Source organism: Trichechus manatus, unplaced genomic scaffold (genome assembly GCF_000243295.1).
Source record: "Trichechus manatus latirostris isolate Lorelei unplaced genomic scaffold, TriManLat1.0 scaffold00026, whole genome shotgun sequence".
Lineage (NCBI taxonomy): Eukaryota > Metazoa > Chordata > Mammalia > Sirenia > Trichechidae > Trichechus > Trichechus manatus.
The window spans coordinates 7,848,149-7,866,224 of record NW_004443962.1 but is presented as its reverse complement, the minus strand read 5'-3'; the positions used below and the strand labels follow the sequence as shown (position 1 = coordinate 7,866,224).

At 45.1% G+C, this 18,076-nt stretch overlaps 1 protein-coding gene across 3 annotated transcripts in view; it reads left to right on the top strand.

Annotated features, from left to right (window-relative positions):
• KALRN (kalirin RhoGEF kinase) overlaps positions 1-18,076 on the top strand; it is a 789,193-nt gene that overhangs the window by 722,969 nt on the left and 48,148 nt on the right. For all 3 annotated transcript variants that reach the window (XM_023728787.1, XM_004373615.1, XM_023728788.1), the window contains 10 exons: positions 2,411-2,477; positions 4,082-4,185; positions 4,370-4,439; positions 4,966-5,052; positions 5,938-6,030; positions 6,734-6,784; positions 7,675-7,752; positions 11,600-11,785; positions 12,132-12,303; positions 16,215-16,453. In XM_023728787.1, coding sequence (XP_023584555.1) covers positions 2,411-2,477; positions 4,082-4,185; positions 4,370-4,439; positions 4,966-5,052; positions 5,938-6,030; positions 6,734-6,784; positions 7,675-7,752; positions 11,600-11,785; positions 12,132-12,303; positions 16,215-16,453 — 1,147 coding nt within the window. The remainder of the gene's footprint in view (positions 1-2,410; positions 2,478-4,081; positions 4,186-4,369; positions 4,440-4,965; positions 5,053-5,937; positions 6,031-6,733; positions 6,785-7,674; positions 7,753-11,599; positions 11,786-12,131; positions 12,304-16,214; positions 16,454-18,076) is intronic.

Here is an 18,076-nt window from a genome sequence, read left to right as displayed (position 1 = left end):
GAACAGCTAGTGCAAAAGCCCTAAGGGTTTTCTGTGGGAGACCAGCATTCCCTACCACTGTGGACGCTAGAGGTGGGAAGTGGGTCTAAACCATAGCTGGCAGAATTTTAGTTGGGCCAAAGAATGACATTTACTTTGTAAACAGCTGTTACTAGTAAGAACTGGTCATGAAAAAAATCACTTTACTAACAATCCCATTTATTTGGCAATTAATCATGCCCTGCCTTTTAATACATATAATTTAAGTCTTGTATTTAACTTTTCAGAATGTCATTTAATGTATCATTATCTCCCCCAGGTATTTCATCAGCCCTTCAGGGGGGAGATGCTAGGTCCACTAGCAGCACCGGGTACAGTCCCCTTCTCTAGAGGCTGAGAAGCCTAAGACAGCCCTCAATCTGTCAGCAGATAGCTTAGGATACAAATACTGCCTGCAGGTGCAGAGCTGGACTTGATCTCCAGATGCCCTTCCAGCCCACAGTTCTCACCCCAACTTTCCCGTGGGTTTTCTTTTACCACTTTCTCCCACGCAATAACTTGGGCCATGCTAAAGATATATTTAAATGCTTTTATTTGGCCTTGCCAGTTCCTTCCTGTGGCCTAAAACAGTCAATTTTCTGTATGAGAACGAGGGAGCGGGTTGGAAGTGCTGGACATGCTGATAAAGAAGCGTGTGTTCCTTTGCTTCCTCCCATTGCCCCAAGGCCCAGACCTGGGGATCTAGTGGTTTCTCTGTGCTGTAGAGAACAAGAATTTCAGATGAATTGCTTCCTGGGTTCAGAACGGTTACAACCCTTGTCCTGGGGCCCCCCTTTGATATCTCAGAATTTTATCCTTTTGTCCACTTGGGCCAAAAATGCCCTTGTGTGGCTCCAGGCAAGACTCTTTCAAACTTAGATAATAAGGGTCAAACTCCGGTAAGCCACACAGCACCGACCCTACCCCCATGCACAATCATAACACTTTATGTTTAGCTCCTCACTGTCTGCCCAGAAGAAATACAGAGGAGTGTTTGGGTTTGAGGCCTCAGGGACCCCCAAAAGCCAGGCTGAGTCGTTTCCCAGGCAGTTGGCTACAGTGAAAGTGTTTGCAGTGTCACACGGCTGGGTTCAAATCCCAGCGCTGCTACTCGTTTTGCAGTCTTGGGCAAGTTACTTAAACTTCCTGTCTCAGTGTTTTCACCTGTATAACACAGGGCTTACAATACCGTCCTTGTTAGAAGCATGAGCAAACCCAGATGAAGAAACCGGCACGCTGTAAATGCTCTTTAACAAGGAAGAAGCAACAAGCAAATGTCCTTGTAGTTGTTAAATCCTGTGCAAAGGGGTGGGGTGGGATGGGGGGCTGCCTCTTGCTGCACCCAACATTGTGATCGTGGATGTCTGTAGTAGATCTTTCTGGCCCTGACTGGGATTTTCCAGGCCAGTCACCACGGATACCTATCTGAATAATTGTAGCTTCTGTATTTTAAAAGCTCACTTGACAGTGGTGTCTCCAAGGCCTTAAAGGCTGGTTATCCAAGAGTTGTCTTTCTCTTCTTGTTGATGGAAAAATGGAGCTTAAATGGAGGAATCAAATCTCCTGATGGTGCCTTGGCCTCGGAGCTTCCAGAGCTCAGTTTTGCCAAAGCAGTCGTTATTCTTTCTGCCTGGTATACATGTAATTTTTCAGTCACAGGTGAGGGGGAAAAAGCATAAAGAATAAAAAGAAGAATGCTGGGCTGTGAGCTTCATTCTGTACCTGACCTTTTTGTGTCAATTGGGGAAAGCCTTCTCTCTTGGTGCCCGCAGCTCTTGGAGGGAGAAATCAGTAAGCACCTTCCTGAGGGGTGCTACATATGGATGCTAGGTATGAGTCTCTGGTGGTCTTGTCATAAAGGCACCAAAGTACCTTTCCTGTGGACTTAAATGTGAGGATTCATTGCTGAACAATGAAGAGGACCCAAATGTCCATCATCTGGTGAACAGATAAACAAAATGTTAGGATATCCATACAGCCATAAAAAGATATGAAGTACTGATACAAGCTACAGCATGGAAGAACCTTGAAAACATGATGCTAAGTTAAAGAAGCCAGTCACAAAAGGCCACATATTATGATTCCATTTACATGAAATGTCCAGAACAGGCAAATTCATAAAGACAGAAAGCAGATTAGTGGCTGCCTAGGGCTGAGGGAGAATTGGGGGGCAGGGGAGCAATAGCTGAAGGATATAGGGTTTTTTTTTTGTGGTGATGAAAATGTTCTATAATTGACTGTGGTGTCGATTGCACATATCTGTGAATATACTAAAAACCACTGAATTGTACATTTTAAATGGGTGAATTGTACGGTGTTTGAATTATATCTCAATAAAGCTGTTACCAAAAAAATGAAGAGGAACCCTCACTATTCGTAATTTCCTGCTCAGGTTTGTCCTGAATGAGCTGGTACAGACGGAAAAAGACTATGTCAAGGATTTGGGGATTGTGGTGGAGGTGAGTAGATGGCTCAGATTGGGTCTGTGCCCCCCAGCCCTAACCAGGAGCATCTTGTGTTCTACTTCGACTGGCTATGTTTTCCTCTGTCCAGGTATTTGCAGACATGAAAATAAGAATTATAATAGACTCAAATAGAGTATATAAATAAATTATTTTCTTTCCCTTTTGAAACATTGTAAGATATTTAGCAGGAAGTGGGAGCCCAAATGTGGCAGCATTTGGGGGAACTTCTTGTTTGGAGCTGAGTCCATTTCACCTTGTATTAGGTGACCAAGGTATTGTCTCATGAGCTTTTCTTTGGTGCTTGACTGTGTGGATGTATGTTCTTCAGGACTATGAGCCAACAGGTGACTCTGAAACCTTGGGGCTTATACGTTTCCTTAGATTTTAAGGAGACCATTATAACTACCAAAAGGACACACCAAGAAAAACCCACGGATAAGGCAAGATTGCATGGCCCACAGTTAACCGTGAACTTGGTAGTAAGTAAAACAGAGCTGTCTCTCCCCAGGAGTTCACTTTAGGGGACTAGAACACTTGCTGAGCAAGCCTGAGAAGTAAATGGATAATTTAGACAGCTTAGGGCCCTGTTGCTAATCATCATCTTAAATGAAAGAATATGAAATCTAAAAGTGGAATGCCTAATGTCTAAATCACCTGCTGGTTCCTTAGATTCGGCCTGTATGTCCCCATTCCTATAAAATCTGCTGACTTAGGTTTTTTGTATTTGCTTATCCTGAGCTTTGGATAAACAGATTAACTTGGCACACAGAGGGCCTGAGTTCTAACTTGTAGAAAGTTATTCTTTTCTTCAAGTGAGGGGCAGGTGAGGTAGGGTACAATAATCTCCATATACACCCAGCATTGGAGGGCTTGGGAATCTGGGGACAGGGAGGCTGTGATCCAGGGAAGTCAGACGTTAGTGGTATGGTTATAAGAAAAGCCATGTAACTACCCAGTACCTTGGTTTTCTCATCTGTCAGATGGGGTGAAATGCTACCTGTGCAACCTCAAAATTTGATTTTAAAGCTGAAATGAGATTATGTACCATAGCATTAAAAAGTCCCTGGGTGGTGCAAACGGTTAACATGCTCAGCTGCTAATTTAAAGGTTGACAATTCGAGTTTACCAAGAGGCACGTTGGAAGAAGGCCTGGTGATCTGCTTCTGAAACATCAGCCACTGAAAACCCAGTGGAGCACAGTTCTACTCTGACACACATGGGGTCACCATGAGTTAGAATGGATTCAACGGCAACTGGTTAAAGGATTAACATATTAAGACTTATTTCTAGTCCAGATGTGTCTATTTCTGAGCCTTTAAAGATATGATTGACCTGGACTGGGGGAAGGGGGAGGGACAGATGACCATTTTCTTCTTTGTTCTGCATTCTTAAGGGGGCTAGAGACAAAGAAAGGGACGCAGAACTTCATGAAAGCTTTGTCTATGGTTCTACAATGGGGAAAGTCCTAGTTTAACAACGAGAAACTGCCGGAGCATTTTCCTTCAAACACCCAGACAGCGTGAGCTGTGGTGTGGGGCTCGGCCTAGAAAGCTTTCTTGTGAAAATACCATTTGAACCATTGGCCTCTCCTGATACAGGGCTTCATGAAGAGAATAGAGGAAAAGGGTGCCCCTGAGGACATGCGAGGAAAGGATAAAATTGTGTTTGGAAATATTCACCAGATCTATGACTGGCATAAAGAGTAAGTGTGACAACTGCTCCGAGAATCTGGGCATCCTGTGGGTACAGGACTCTCAAGTCCTCTGTCTGCGTCTGACCTAAGGGGTGGGCTTGGGGCAGGGTCTTCTGTCATCTGTCTCAACACTGAGAAATAATACAGCTCTGAGGGATGTGGCTTGTTTCTCCTATCCCCTCTCTCCTTTTAGCTTTTTCCTGGCAGAACTGGAAAAATGTATCCAGGAGCAAGACAGATTGGCACAGCTCTTTATTAAACATGTGAGTGTTTGCCTTTGCCTTCCCCCTACCCCTCTCACCAGGCTCAATTATTTTCATTGTTTAATTCTGTCTCTCTTCTACTCTTCCTTGACTTGCCTTCCTTCTCACCCCTCTCTTAGGTTTTTTCTTTTTGTCTGTTTTAATCTTTATTGGCAATTTGGAAGGTGGTCTCTTGCCCACTACATTTACTTGGGTATCTTCGAAATAGTAACTGCTTTGTGTGTCCCCAAAACCCTAAAACCAAACCTGTTGCCGTTGAGTTGATACCAACTCATGACGATCCATGTGTTACAGAGTAGAACTGCTCCATATGGTTTACTCAGCTGTAATCTTTATGGAAGCAGATTGCCAGGCCTTTCTTCCGTGGCACCAGTGGGTGGGCTCAAACCACTGACATTTAGGTTAGTGATGAGCACAAACCATTTGTGAGTGTGGACCACATCTTTGCCCTGTCCATGTGTAGTACTCTAAGTATAAGGCCCAAGGATGCCTAACTGCCAGAACGTCTCTCCCTGTGCCCTTTCAGGAGCGGAAGCTGCATATCTACGTGTGGTACTGTCAGAACAAGCCGCGCTCAGAGTACATCGTTGCTGAGTACGACGCCTACTTTGAAGTAAGTTTCTCAGTCAGTCCTTGCTGAAACCAGGGTGGGGATAGGAAGCTCAAGCCAAGACACCAGTATTCAGAAATAGCGTGTCAGTCATCATCTGACCCCACACAGTATGGTTGACCCCTTCACTACAAAAACAGCTACCTCAGCAGAGCGGTTAGCTTCTTAGCCAAATTCTGATGAGCACCTTTGCTTGGGAGGAGCTGAGGTGACCCAGCCTGCAGCCTGTTTTTTGAAGCCTCTGTTTGCAGAATGATTCTGTAACGCAGAGACTGTTTTGGAAGCTCTGGTTCTTTTTAAGTGGCTCTAGAGCAGCTTCAGCTCACACTTTCTCACCAGCCCTCTTCCCCGTGCTTGCCAAGGACCCACGTCTTTGCTGAGGTGTTCACAGTCACCTCAGTAGTCTTTGCTCCTGCTCGCAGAGATTCTGTCAAGCACCTCAAAGTGTCTGCTTTGCCACTGCCTGGAACTATTTATTTTACTAGTAAAGAGGGAACACCATCACTTGGAAGGAGCTCTCAACTGAGTGGAGATGTGTGGGCTCGCTGTGTCCTTAGGAAAGCCCTTCATTCTGGACTTCTCCCTGGAGTGGTGGGGAGAACATAATACCCACTCTGTCTTGTCTCCCAGGGCTGAGGCGGGGACACCAGGAGTGAAAGCGCTTGACATGAAAGCACTGTAGGAAGACAAGCAGGTGGCGGTGGTGGTGTTACGCATCGTTAATAACAGATTAGCACTGTGTAGGCCAATCTTACTTCTCATGTGGCTTGAAGATTCTAAAACTTTGTTGGAAAATATGGAGACCTGTCTTCCTTGCCTTTGAACCCTATCCAGAGCACCCCAATTCCTTGGTTTCTTTTTTTCTAGTGTAGCTCCCTTGTATTTCAGGAGGTGAAACAGGAGATAAATCAAAGGCTGACGCTTAGTGACTTCCTTATCAAGCCCATTCAGAGAATAACAAAGTATCAGTTGCTCCTCAAGGTAAGAGAACTGTGAGCCTTGGGTCAGAGCTGGAGAAGGGCCTTCTCAGGCTCTGAGGTTCTTTCTCCACTACACTTTCTGAATGGGTCAGAAGCACGCATAGATTTTATCTTATCTGTTGGTTACTTATGTTAGCCTTGCCCCCAGATAAGTTGCACAGCTGTTGTCCTGCCTTTATGGTTGGCTGTTACTTGATATCCCCTTTCCAGTTCACTTTCTTAGGTTGTCACAATCACTGACTTTGTACCCCCCGCCCAAAACAATAAAAATATGTAATGAGAGCATAAAATCGAGCAGAATATGAGAGAGAAGGAAAGGGAACGACCAGGCCCTAGAAACCTCATGTAATACTTGATGAATGCTCACCTAAAATTTTATTATATTTTATTTTTAAATGTTTAATGATTTATCTTACAGAAATATGAGGTAAATCATCTTCTCCTCCTCCTCCTTCTTCTCTTTCTCTCTCTGTGTCTTTCCTTCCATAGCTTTGAATATTTTCTGGGGTTTTCTCTACATTATTATGTCTTACATGACTCATGACTTCATTGCTCAGCTACTACAAACCATTGCCATCTCTCCTGGGAAAAAAGGTCTTCTGGGTATGATCGCATTTTTATGATGCTAAGTTTTTTATAGCTCTCTGACTGTTTTACTGACTTCGCCTCTCCCCACACCCTTCCCTGCTTCCCCTACTTGCTAGGACTTCCTGAGATACAGTGAGAAGGCTGGTTTGGAGTGTTCAGATATTGAGGTGAGTTTTCTGCTGGTAATGCTTGCTGTTCTTAGGAACGTTATTGCCTGTCTCTGTCTAAAGGGAAGATTGTCCCAGGAAGCCCATGCAGGTAGGCTGACTCTCAGACTGGGGCAGGAAGAGCCCCTTGTAAACAGCTACTTAGCAGGATGAGGAAGAGCAAATGTCAATGAACATATTGAATTTTTAGAACTTGAAAATTCTGCCCTGGGCTAGATCACAGCTCAGGCCCCACTGGTGCTCTCCTTGTGGCTCCCAGGGACATGAAGTGGGAAAGGGTGATATTTGACCCCTTTCACATCTCAGAGATTGGGTGCTATAATGTGTAATCCTATCCATGAATCCAAGTACTGTTTGAATCTAACATATAAAATATTGGGTTTTCATTCCTTGCCCCTTCTTCCCTGAGGATTACCCCCTAAGTGAAGTACTTTGAGACAATGACACCGTGGAGATTATTTAGACCAGACAGGTTACGGACTATTCTAATGGGTTGTCTTAGGTTATAAACCTCTAGTGTTTCACAAGCCATGCTGAGCTGTTGCTCAAGCAGCCAGGAGACAACAAAGAGAAGAAAGACAATTGGAGAAAGAAAGGGGATGGATAAATAAAGGGGGAAGGTAGGAAACTGATGGGCTTGGGAGCACCACGAGTGGTCACTGATTCATGTGGAGCTCCTCTGTTGATGACCCACATGTCCCATCTACAACATCTAGAACAGAAGACCCCACGCTGCTGAGAGTGGCCAGCAGGGACCAGAGTGAGGTCCCCCTTATTCTAGAGTAAGGAGCTACCAGAAGGCGAGGCCTCCATCTCCCCGCCCAGAGCTGCGGCAAGCCTCTGGCCTGAGGGCTGTTTCCCTCCTGAGTGACTGTACTTCTTTCTCACAGAAAGCCGTGGAGTTAATGTGCCTTGTTCCAAAACGCTGCAATGACATGATGAACCTGGGACGCCTGCAGGGATTTGAGGTGAGCCCTTAAGGATGCTTCTAGGTCCTCTGCCTCTGGGCAGTAGGAGTCCAGGCGTTCAAGGCCTCTTCCCTCTGAAGGCTCTATGCTCTGTTTCCTTCACTCACCATCTACGCCCTGGTGCCTCAGGCTAGAGGATGCGTCTGTTTAGGAAGTCCGGTGACAGGATCATCACAGACACTACCGAGTAGTCAACTAAGGGGGCTCAGAATTCCAGGGGGGGAGAAAAGACCCCAAATTCTTTGCAGCTATTTGGAAATGGCAAATTTCTTATTTGAGAAATGGTGGGCATGTGAGGGAGAGCAGGAACCTAGGAGGGGAAAAAAAAAACTTTTTTTTTTTTTGTTTGAGAAGGTGATGCTAATAAACAGGTCTGTCTAGTGCTGGCCTCTTAGTTAAATGAACATTTAAGGCTCTACAACATCACAGTGCACGTTTCAATTCTGTGAAGAGCGGAATCGCATTTTAGGGAAAACAGCTAGGTGCCCCCAGGATTTTGATTTCTAATTTAAACTTAATAAGTGGCTGTGATTAGCTTATATCCACACCTCGTCAGTCAACTAAAAATAATCTGTTCTGAATATTGATATGATAGAATTGGAACTGACGGTTGGTACTTAGGAGTTGTTGAACGCCTTAGAGAAAGATGTGGATCTTCTAGTCCTGTTTCCTGGTAATCTTGCAACCTAAGATTTCATCGTTCTTTTCTGGAGAAAAAGGATTCCTGAAAGTTGAGGTAATTAAGAAAGTAATAGCTTTTGTTTTTTCTTTCCTGGCTCACCTAGACTAGATATAATAGATACAAGGCAGACTGGTAGTATAGTTAAATTGAGGAGATTTATGATGTTCTTGAGTCCTGGTGGTGCAGTGGTTAACCGAAAGGTCCGCGGCTGAACCCATCAGCCACTCTGCAGGAGAAAGATGCGGCAGTCTGTTTTACGTAAAGATTTACAGCCTTGGCAACCCTGTGGGGCAGTTCTGCTCTGTCCTCTAGGGTCACTATGAGTCAGAATCGACTCGATAACAATTGGTTTTATGATGTTCTTGAGCCACACTCTCTTGTCCTCCTTGCCTTTTCAGTTCGTTCTGGGTATCCCCATCTGGTTTCCATTGCTTTGCTGTGACCAGGGACTGTGTCGAGGTTCTTCTTTGCTGTTCATATTTCACAGCTTCCCGGTTCTTCAAGGTAGACCTGAAGCATTAGTGTGAGCAGGGTTACTCAGCTGAAATATACTCTGAGCTCTTACACAGTTTTTCTTTAGTCATACTGGATGAAGTTATACACCTTTTCCCTTGCAGTTATGCCGGCTCTGAGGCTATTGTGAACAAACCCTTTTGCTCTTCAACTTTGAAGTCCCCATGTTTTCTGGACAGGAGTACTGTTTGGGGTTTCTCTGGGTCTCTGGAGGAGCTGCCTGCTGGCCGGCAGAATCACATCTGATAGTGCTATCTGACTCAAGTTAGTCTCCACAGGAGCTGTCTCATGAATGTGCGAATGTGCGTGTGTGTCCACTTAAGGCCACACACCAAACCAAACCCAAACCCATTGTCGTTGTGTCAATTCCAACTCATAGAGACCCTATAGGACAGGGCTGTCCCATAGGGTTTCCAAGAAGCTGCTGGTAGATTCAAACTGCTAACCTTTTGGTTAGCAGCCTGAGCTCTTAACCACTGCGCCACCAGGGCCCCACACAAACCCGTTGTCGTGAAATCGATTCCGACTCATAGCGACCCTATAGGACAGAGTACAACTGCCCCATAGAGTTTCGAAGGAGCACCTGGTAGATTCAAACTGCCAATCTTTTGGTTAGCAGCTGTTAATCACTGTGCCACCAGGGCCCCACACAGGGGCGTGAAATTCTTTTCTCTTTTAAATCTAGCCTCATTGTCTCTTTTTTTTCATCAAGCCCCAGAGAATCTGCTTTGCATTCCGTCAGCTAATTGGATAAAACCATGAATGTACTTCCACTCCTTCTGAAGTCATTCCTGGCTTTGGGACTGGGAGAAGTTAGCCCCCTCCCTTAGATTCCCTACCTTTCAAGTAACCTGACTTTCCCTTTAGCATCTGCAGGGCTATCACCCAGGGGCCAGGCTCTTAGGTAATATTAATAGAGCTTTTAGAGCATTCCTGGGTAGCTGGTTACTGGCTTAATATTAACTTTGGACTAGGGTAGAGATAAGCCTGTTTGGCTGCTGACCTTGGCAGTAAGAAACCATGATTCAAGCAGAGGGCAGGCATTTCTCAGGAACACAAAAGAAAAATGACCCATGTGCTGGGTAATGTTTGGAATGAGGTGTCACATGCAGGGAATGGCCCACATTTGCACTAACGGGCAAAAGGCTTTCCTAGGCAGAGCACAGCTCAGAGGAGGCCCTCTGGCCACTGTCTCCATTGCTAGGGTCTTCTCACTGCAGAGCAGGAGAGGAAGCAGGGCTCATCAGTAGCATCTGTGAACTTGCTGGAGTTGGGGCACATTCCCTTTGAAGACCTGAAGATATCTCTGAAAATCTGGTTAGAAATTGGCAAACCGAGTAGGCGCCAGCTTCTTGTCTGGGTGTCAGGTGGCCTGGTAGCTGGAGTCATTTTAAGAAGGATCACAGGACCCAGAAAAATATCTACCAGCTTATAAAATATGGGAACCTATGTGTGGTAGGTTTTACCTATTCATGTGTAGCAGGAGGCTAAGACTATAGCATTTCTCCGTCCTAAGATAATGGAAGGAAAAGAGAGGGGCCCAACTGATCTGATTACTGATGGTCCTGCCTGCACAACTTCCTTTGGCCACAGGTGGGTTCTAAGTTGATGGATAAGTGAGTGCCCAGGTCCTTGGCCATGCTGCAGGGGAACAGACAGGCATAATTTTCAGAGATCCAAGAACAGAAAGCCACTTCTAGCTCTACCTTTCTGTTCTCCTTTCAATAGAAAATAAGAAGGGCCAGGATAATTCCAGAACCTCTTTTTAGCTAATAATTTATACCTTTCTTCCTTCTGGTATCTCCCTGGAACTGCTTCTTAGTAGTTCCATCACCTAGTTTGTTTTTCTTCTTCCCCTTTCCTTTCAGGGGCCTTGTATGAACAGGAAGGTGGCCATACTCGCCCCTTGGGGAATGTTCTTGTTGTTGTTGGTTGCCGTCAGGTCGGCTCCAACTCATGGTGACCCCATACACAACAGAACAAAACATTCCTGATCCTGCACCATCTTCACAATCAATCGTTAGTATGATCGAGTCCATTTTTTGTGGCCAATGTGTATTTTGAGCTCCTTCCAACCTAGGGTGGTGCAGTGATTAAACATTCAGCTGTTAACCAAAAAGTCGGCAGTTGAAATCCACCAACTGCTCCTTGGAAACCCTATGGGGCAGTTCTACTCTGTCCTGTAGGGTTGCTTTATAAGTCAGAATCGACTTGGTGGCAATGTTTTTTTTTTGGGGGGGGGGGGCGGGGTTTCCAACCTAGGGGGCTCATCTTCCAGCACTATATCAGACAATATTCTGTTGTAATCCTTATGGTTTTCTTTGACTAATTTTTGGCAGTAGATCACCAGGCCTTTCTTCCTAGTCTGCCCTAGTCTGGAACCTCCACTGAAACCTGTCCACCCTGGGTGACCCTGGTGGCGTTTGGAATACTGGTGGCATAGCTTCCAGCACCATAGCAACATGTAAGCCACCACAGTACGATCAAATGACAGACAGGTAATGGCTAGATGAGTGAGTGGGTCTGATTCGGTCTCTGACGTTAGCTTGGAAGCTTATGGTGCCAGGGCTGCCTTCCATGTCCCCAGAGCACGAGGGCTGTGGCAGTTTCCCCGTTTTTCACTCACTGCGCCCCGCTTCCTGTCTCTGTCAGGGCACCCTGACCGCTCAGGGGAAGCTGCTGCAGCAGGACACGTTCTATGTGATTGAGCTGGATGCAGGCATGCAGTCCCGGACCAAGGAGCGGCGTGTATTCCTCTTCGAGCAAATTGTCATCTTCAGTGAACTGCTCAGGAAGGGCTCCCTCACCCCAGGCTACATGTTCAAAAGGAGCATCAAGGTGAGACCCCGGTGGGGACAAGAACAGGCAAGGGGAGAGCCTCCCTACGAGAGAGGCACTGGAACGAGCAGAGTCGAGTGCCTTAAAGCCTTGGGTTGTGGAGGCTGAAGGATTATCCGGGAGAAAAAGGGAAGGATGAATGCCAGTCTCTGGTGTGGTCCTTCAGGTTCCCCAGGATCGTGTCATTCGCCCAAAGACAGAAACCACCATGTTAAACGATTAGATCTAGGCCAAATTTTTGGAAACTTCTCCTGAAATAAAAAAGTCTGAGGAACTGTAATAGGTTGCTGATTTTTTTTTTTTTAAGCCACTTAAATATGAAAAAGATCGACTTGGTTTCTTCCAGATGAATTACTTGGTCTTGGAGGAGAACGTTGACAATGACCCCTGCAAGTTCGCGCTCATGAACAGGGAGACTTCAGAGAGGGTCATTTTGCAAGCTGCCAATGCTGACATCCAGCAGGCCTGGGTGCAGGACATTAATCAAGTCTTGGAGACACAGCGAGACTTCTTAAATGGTGTGTACTGGGCCTGGCTTCTAGCAAGGTCATGTTCAGGGGACCCCACACCTCTAAGCTTCCGTAGGTCTGGCTGGGGTTATCGTGAGTTATAAGCCCAGACCAATTTTTCTGTGGACTTGAACTTTGTAGTTTTCAGAAACACTATATTTAGAATTTTTCTGCACCTGAATATACAAGGAGAACAGATGAGGCGTAAGAAAGAAGCCCCAGCTTTCTCTTATAGCCTAGATGTAGGGTGTCTACCTTTGGCCACCGCTAGCTGTAAGTGGCACGTGTTTTCCTATTTGGCACCAATGGCTGGTACTCTCAGAGGTTTTCGAGTTTGGCAAACCAGTTGAAATCCTCCCTCTGCTTCCAACAGTATCAGAACCCAGATAAGTCACCTTGCTAGCCCTTACCCCTTTCAAACGAGAGGTGATTGCTAGCTTGACATTTCAGTAAGACCTTGAAACTTTCCAGAGCAAATTGATGATTACACACAGAAAATGTAGTTCTCTGCAGACCCTGCAGGAGTCCCCCACAGGACGGTGTGAACTGCAGTGAAGTGGAGTTACTGCCTTGTTAACGTTTCTTTATTTTATTCTCTGCTGGGATTGTCTTCACATCGAGCTTGGCATGTGAATGGAGGGTATGGTTTTAAACTAGTGCTCCTCTGCTGAGTCGGTGAGCTCTGAAGTGTCTCTGAGCAGAAATGGAATTTGAGGTTGAAGTGAAAGGCAAAGTGTCATTGATAACAAAGTAAACCTGGAGACTCAGCATGTGCATCTGCCTGTATGTGTAAACACACACACGCACACACAGGACTGCCCTGGGGTGTGCCATGTCTTCTTGCCAGTACAGTGCTGGGACCTATAGTCTATATGCACACACGTGCACACACACACACACACACATACACACGAGACCACCTTCAGATGGACCACCTTTTCTGGCCAGACCTGAGATCTGTACTCTATGCCTATATGTACGCGCGCGCGCCCACACACACACGCACGCGCGCGCGCGCGCACACACACACACACGCGCGCACACACACACACACACCCACACACACACCCACACACACCCAAGCCCGCCTCAGGTGTGCCACGTCTTCCTGCCAGTACTGGGATCTGGAGTCTCTTTCAAGTGATGCAAATGGAGCACTCGCTGTGTGTCTAGCACGGAAGAGAATGCTGTGGGGAAAGACGCTGTGGCAGAGACATACTAGTTGAGGGCCTTGGGCAAGTCAGTGGCATTTCTCTGGGCCTCAGTTTGCTCATTTTGTGAAGAGCAAAGTTTGGGCTAATCACCTCTTCCACGCTGGCAGTAATTCTGGTAGTACCGGAAGCAGGAAAGCATGTAACAACTCTCTGAAGTACTCATGTTACTACTCCATGGTATGTGATTTACCACACTGTTTTTAATTTTAAAACAAATTAAAAGATAGATTATGTAGCAGGATACCGTGAATTTTTAAGATAGAACGTGAGACTTCACAGCAGTTTTACACTTACAGAGTATTTTCAGGCTCTGCCCCGTCCCCGCCCCCCTCCCTGACTGTGGAAAAGTGTGGTGAGGAGACGAGACAAAGTGCTCTCTAGGCTTCTTTCCCGTCTGAAAAGTCCAATAAAACTACACAGCAGCGGCCCAGCCCTGAGGAACGGTAAGGAAAGTTGTACGTGGTTTACTATTTCTGAATGTGTAACTTTGAATGATAAACATGGCATCACATTTTTGTGGATAAAATAATCTTATGCAAAAATATGTGCACATATAAAATACATTCATTAAATTACATTCTACTAATCAGGAATTTCTGAGAGATTCTAAGCTGGAATGAGGTTACGTTATGAATTCAGAAAAAGAGAAAAACAAGGTAGGACAATAAGTGGAAACCAGGAATGACTGAAGTAACAATAACGCCTTCTATATACTGAGTCCTTATTCTAGACCAGGCACTGTGCTAAGCATTTCACATGTATTATCACATTTAATCCCCACTTCAGCATGGAGAAGTAAGTAATACGATTCCATTTTTTTTCAAGTTAGGAAAAAGAGGCTCAGAGAGGTTAAAACACTTGTCCAAGGTCACAAAAACAGTAGGTGATAGAGCAAGAACTTGAACCCAGAGCTGTGTGACTTCAGATTAAGTGCTTAACCACAAAACTGCAGTATATAGTTACCAGTGGTGGAGCACACATTTAGCTATGAGTTCCCTAGCAGACAAAGCAAATAAGTAAACGGGATCAGGCATAAGAAACCATCCCCATCAACCAGAAACAAACCCTGTCAGAAGATGCACAGCTTTCCTGATCCTAAGACTTCAATTATGCAGACTGAGGCTGATGGAAGAATGTAGGCTATGTGGCTTATTTAAGAAGGCATACTATTTTCAGACACTTTATGCAGTTATTTGCATATAAACAAGAAATACCGATTATATACCATATGTATTAATTCAGAAAGTAGGTTTGATAAGGCTTGCTTCACGCCTCTTTGCTATGTACTTGAAACTGTATTTCTTTGGGCATAGTCAATGATTCAGACACTTATATGGTTCCAAGAGACCTTTCTCCTAATTATAGTGAATTATGGTAACATTACTGAACTAGGTTATCATTACCTAAATATTTAATGCCCACAGAACACTCTCCAGGGAGGAAGGCTGAGCTCTGGCAAGAGCCTTTTATATACTTTGACACACTCAAGAGACAAGGATGTGATGATGGGCCAGTGCCAGGCTTTTATATAGACATTTGCAGGTATCTCAGAGCCAATCTTCCCCTCCTGAGGCCTCAAACAGAAAGGAAGTGTCACCCTATGTTAAGACCTAGCGAAGTACATAGCTATCACTGTAGAAATAGCCTCATAATTGAAAATTTTCTGGGCCCCAGCTGTTAACCCACTTAAATAGTGGTTACGGTGGACGCTGATAAAAACAACACAATCAGGCCAGCCCTTGAAGGCATTATTACAGAACTTGAACTGGACGGCTTTTGCCTGGCCACAGCTCATTAGAACTCAGATCTTGGAACTTTGTCATCTTAACTCCATGAGCAAAGCTCACATCTGTCCCTTCAAATGAGCTTTTTCTTCTGTCTCCTGCATGCCATAAACTATCTCTCTCCCATTCTCAAAACCTGAGTGAGCTTTGATTCTTGTCTTGCTTTTCCCACCCAGGCTATGTTGGAGTCCTATGAAGTCTCCCTCTAAAACACTTACTACGCCCACATCCATTCCCAACTCCTCCCAGCTCTGCTGTGTGTCAGGCCAGCTGCCTTTTGCTTGTTAGTATCTCATGGCATCTGAATTAGCCTCTCATCTTTTCCCTCGTCCTCTCCAATTTTTCCTTCTAACTGCTGCAATGTTAATTTTCCTTGAGTATGGCTCTGATTTGAATTTAATGGAGCTTTAAAGTTCATTTAACCCAATCACTTTTCATTATCTACAGAATTAAGTCCAGGCACATTAGCCTTCCTTACTAGATCTTTCACACCATGGCATCTCCAACCTCTCTTACCTGTCCCATCTCCTTTTCCTCCACAGAGACCCATGGCCCTCTGCCCCAGGTAATCTGGCTACATCCTGTTCCCCAAACACGCTTCCTGCTTCCTGCAGAGTCCCTGTGTCATCTGACAACCAGCCCTCTTCTGAAGCTGTTTGTGGTGACCACCACCACCCGCACACACACATGTACCCACGCATTCTACAGAGCCCTCTCTCCTGCCTTTTGCACAACACTTCGCCCCTCACATATGACACTATTTTTGTATTTTCATTATTGAGGTAGATGTCTTAGTTCTCACTGTACTTTGCAAGCTCCTTAAAAACAGGAGTAGTGCCTAGACAAGCCTTATACCTAATAGGCCCCCATATTCTTGTAGGATTCCCAAAGCTTAGAGTAACCACCTGCTCTTATCCTGCAGCACTACAGTCGCCCATTGAGTATCAGCGGAAGGAAAGAAGCACAGCTGTGATGAGGTCCCAGCCCACGAGGGTTCCCCAAGCTAGCCCCAGGCCTTACTCCTCTGTCCCCATGGGCTCTGAAAAGCCCCCAAAGGGCTCTAGCTATAACCCACCTCTGCCACCCCTGAAGATATCTACCTCCAATGGCAGTCCAGGGTTTGATTTTCAGCAGCCTGGTGACAAGTATGATGCCAGCAAGGTAAGTGACAACCCATTATTCACACCCTCACCACTGTGAGGGCACAGCCTCAGAGACTACTTTAAGAAGTGGCATCTTTTGATGCTGATTATTTTAGTAGGAACAGCTCACTAAATATAGTATGGTTTCAATGATTTCTCTTTCCTCCTCTGTGAGTTGAGTTAGTTAGATCAGTTCTCTCTGGATCTAACACTGCTTGTTAAAGGGCTATTGTCATCTGCAGATACTCTATACAAATGCAAGGCATTATTATGGCAGCAATTGTGAAAATGAGTAATTTATACCAAATAGAGTAGTTGTGGTGTGGATCATCTAAAAGACATAACTCTAGACTTGACATCTTAAAAAGAGATGGCCCTAATAATGATCTGACTCAAGTGCCTACTGAAGTGACTTCACAGGTCTTCACCTCATTGGCTGATGTGGACGGGGAAGGTCTTCATCAACGTGTGAATGGGGGAAGTCAGCCTTGGATTAAACTTTTATCATAGATGATCCACAATTCAAACAACTTTGAGGACAGTCGTCAACTTGACCATAGACCCAGCTTACACAGCTATTTTGACCCTACAAGGTAGTGGGAACAAGAGAATAATGAAGCAAGTGCTAGATTAAGGATTAGGCAACCTGGTTTCCAGTCTAAATGCTGTAACTCACTTGCTTTCTAACCTTAGCAAATCAATTAATTTCACTAGGCTTCAGTTTCCTCTACAACTCAATGGGTCTGTAAGTGGGAACACCTACATTTTTGACCTACATGCTCTGATTTTATAGTTCTATTTTTCCAAATTATTAGTTGCCATTGATTTTGTTAAAATTATTAATGTCTGAGTTCAATTCTATATTAAAGTAACCGTACCAACCTATTTCATTGTATTACCTGGAAATGATTTTCTACCTTAAAAAACCCCTGCCCTTGTGACTAGGTTGAAGTTATATTGGTGTGTTGTCAAAGATGTTGAAGAATTTCTGGCTCTCAGCATGCTATAGGAGGAGCCAGGCTGCCCTGGGAACTGTAGGTCTGTCCAGAAGCAGCTGTCCTGGTGTAGACCCACATGAAAAGGCTACAGAGGCGGCACCTCTCATATTAATGAGTACAGAGGACTACGGGAGTCCTATTCCCACAGGGAGTTGGGTCAGGGTTGGTCATGGCCTCGCCTCTGAATGTAGAGAAAGCCTAAAGTTCTCGTTGTTACTCCCATCTCAAGGAGGGTCAGAATGTAGAATAAGGCCAGTGCTATTTCAAAAGGAAAGGAAAATGTAGTATCAAAGGATCTATGTTCTTTCCATTGGGGGATTGTGACCCCTGATCTCTGTCCTGACCTCATTCTGCCAACCTGTTTACATACTTCTGTGCCAGTGCCACACTCTCCACTCTCCCTTCCATCAGTCAGGGGATGCCGGCAGGAAGGCTGCATGCTGGGTAGGGGCTTCCAGATGGGAAGGTGTGTTGTATATCTTCAGCTGGGCAGTCTTTACCTATTCATCCTTGATTATGAAATTTTCAGAGCAGTTTTATGACTCTAATTTTATTACTCAAGATTATATTCTGCCTGTTATTTGCCCTGCTGGAGTCCCTGGGTGATGCAAACGGTTATCATGTGCAGCTGCTAACTGAATGGT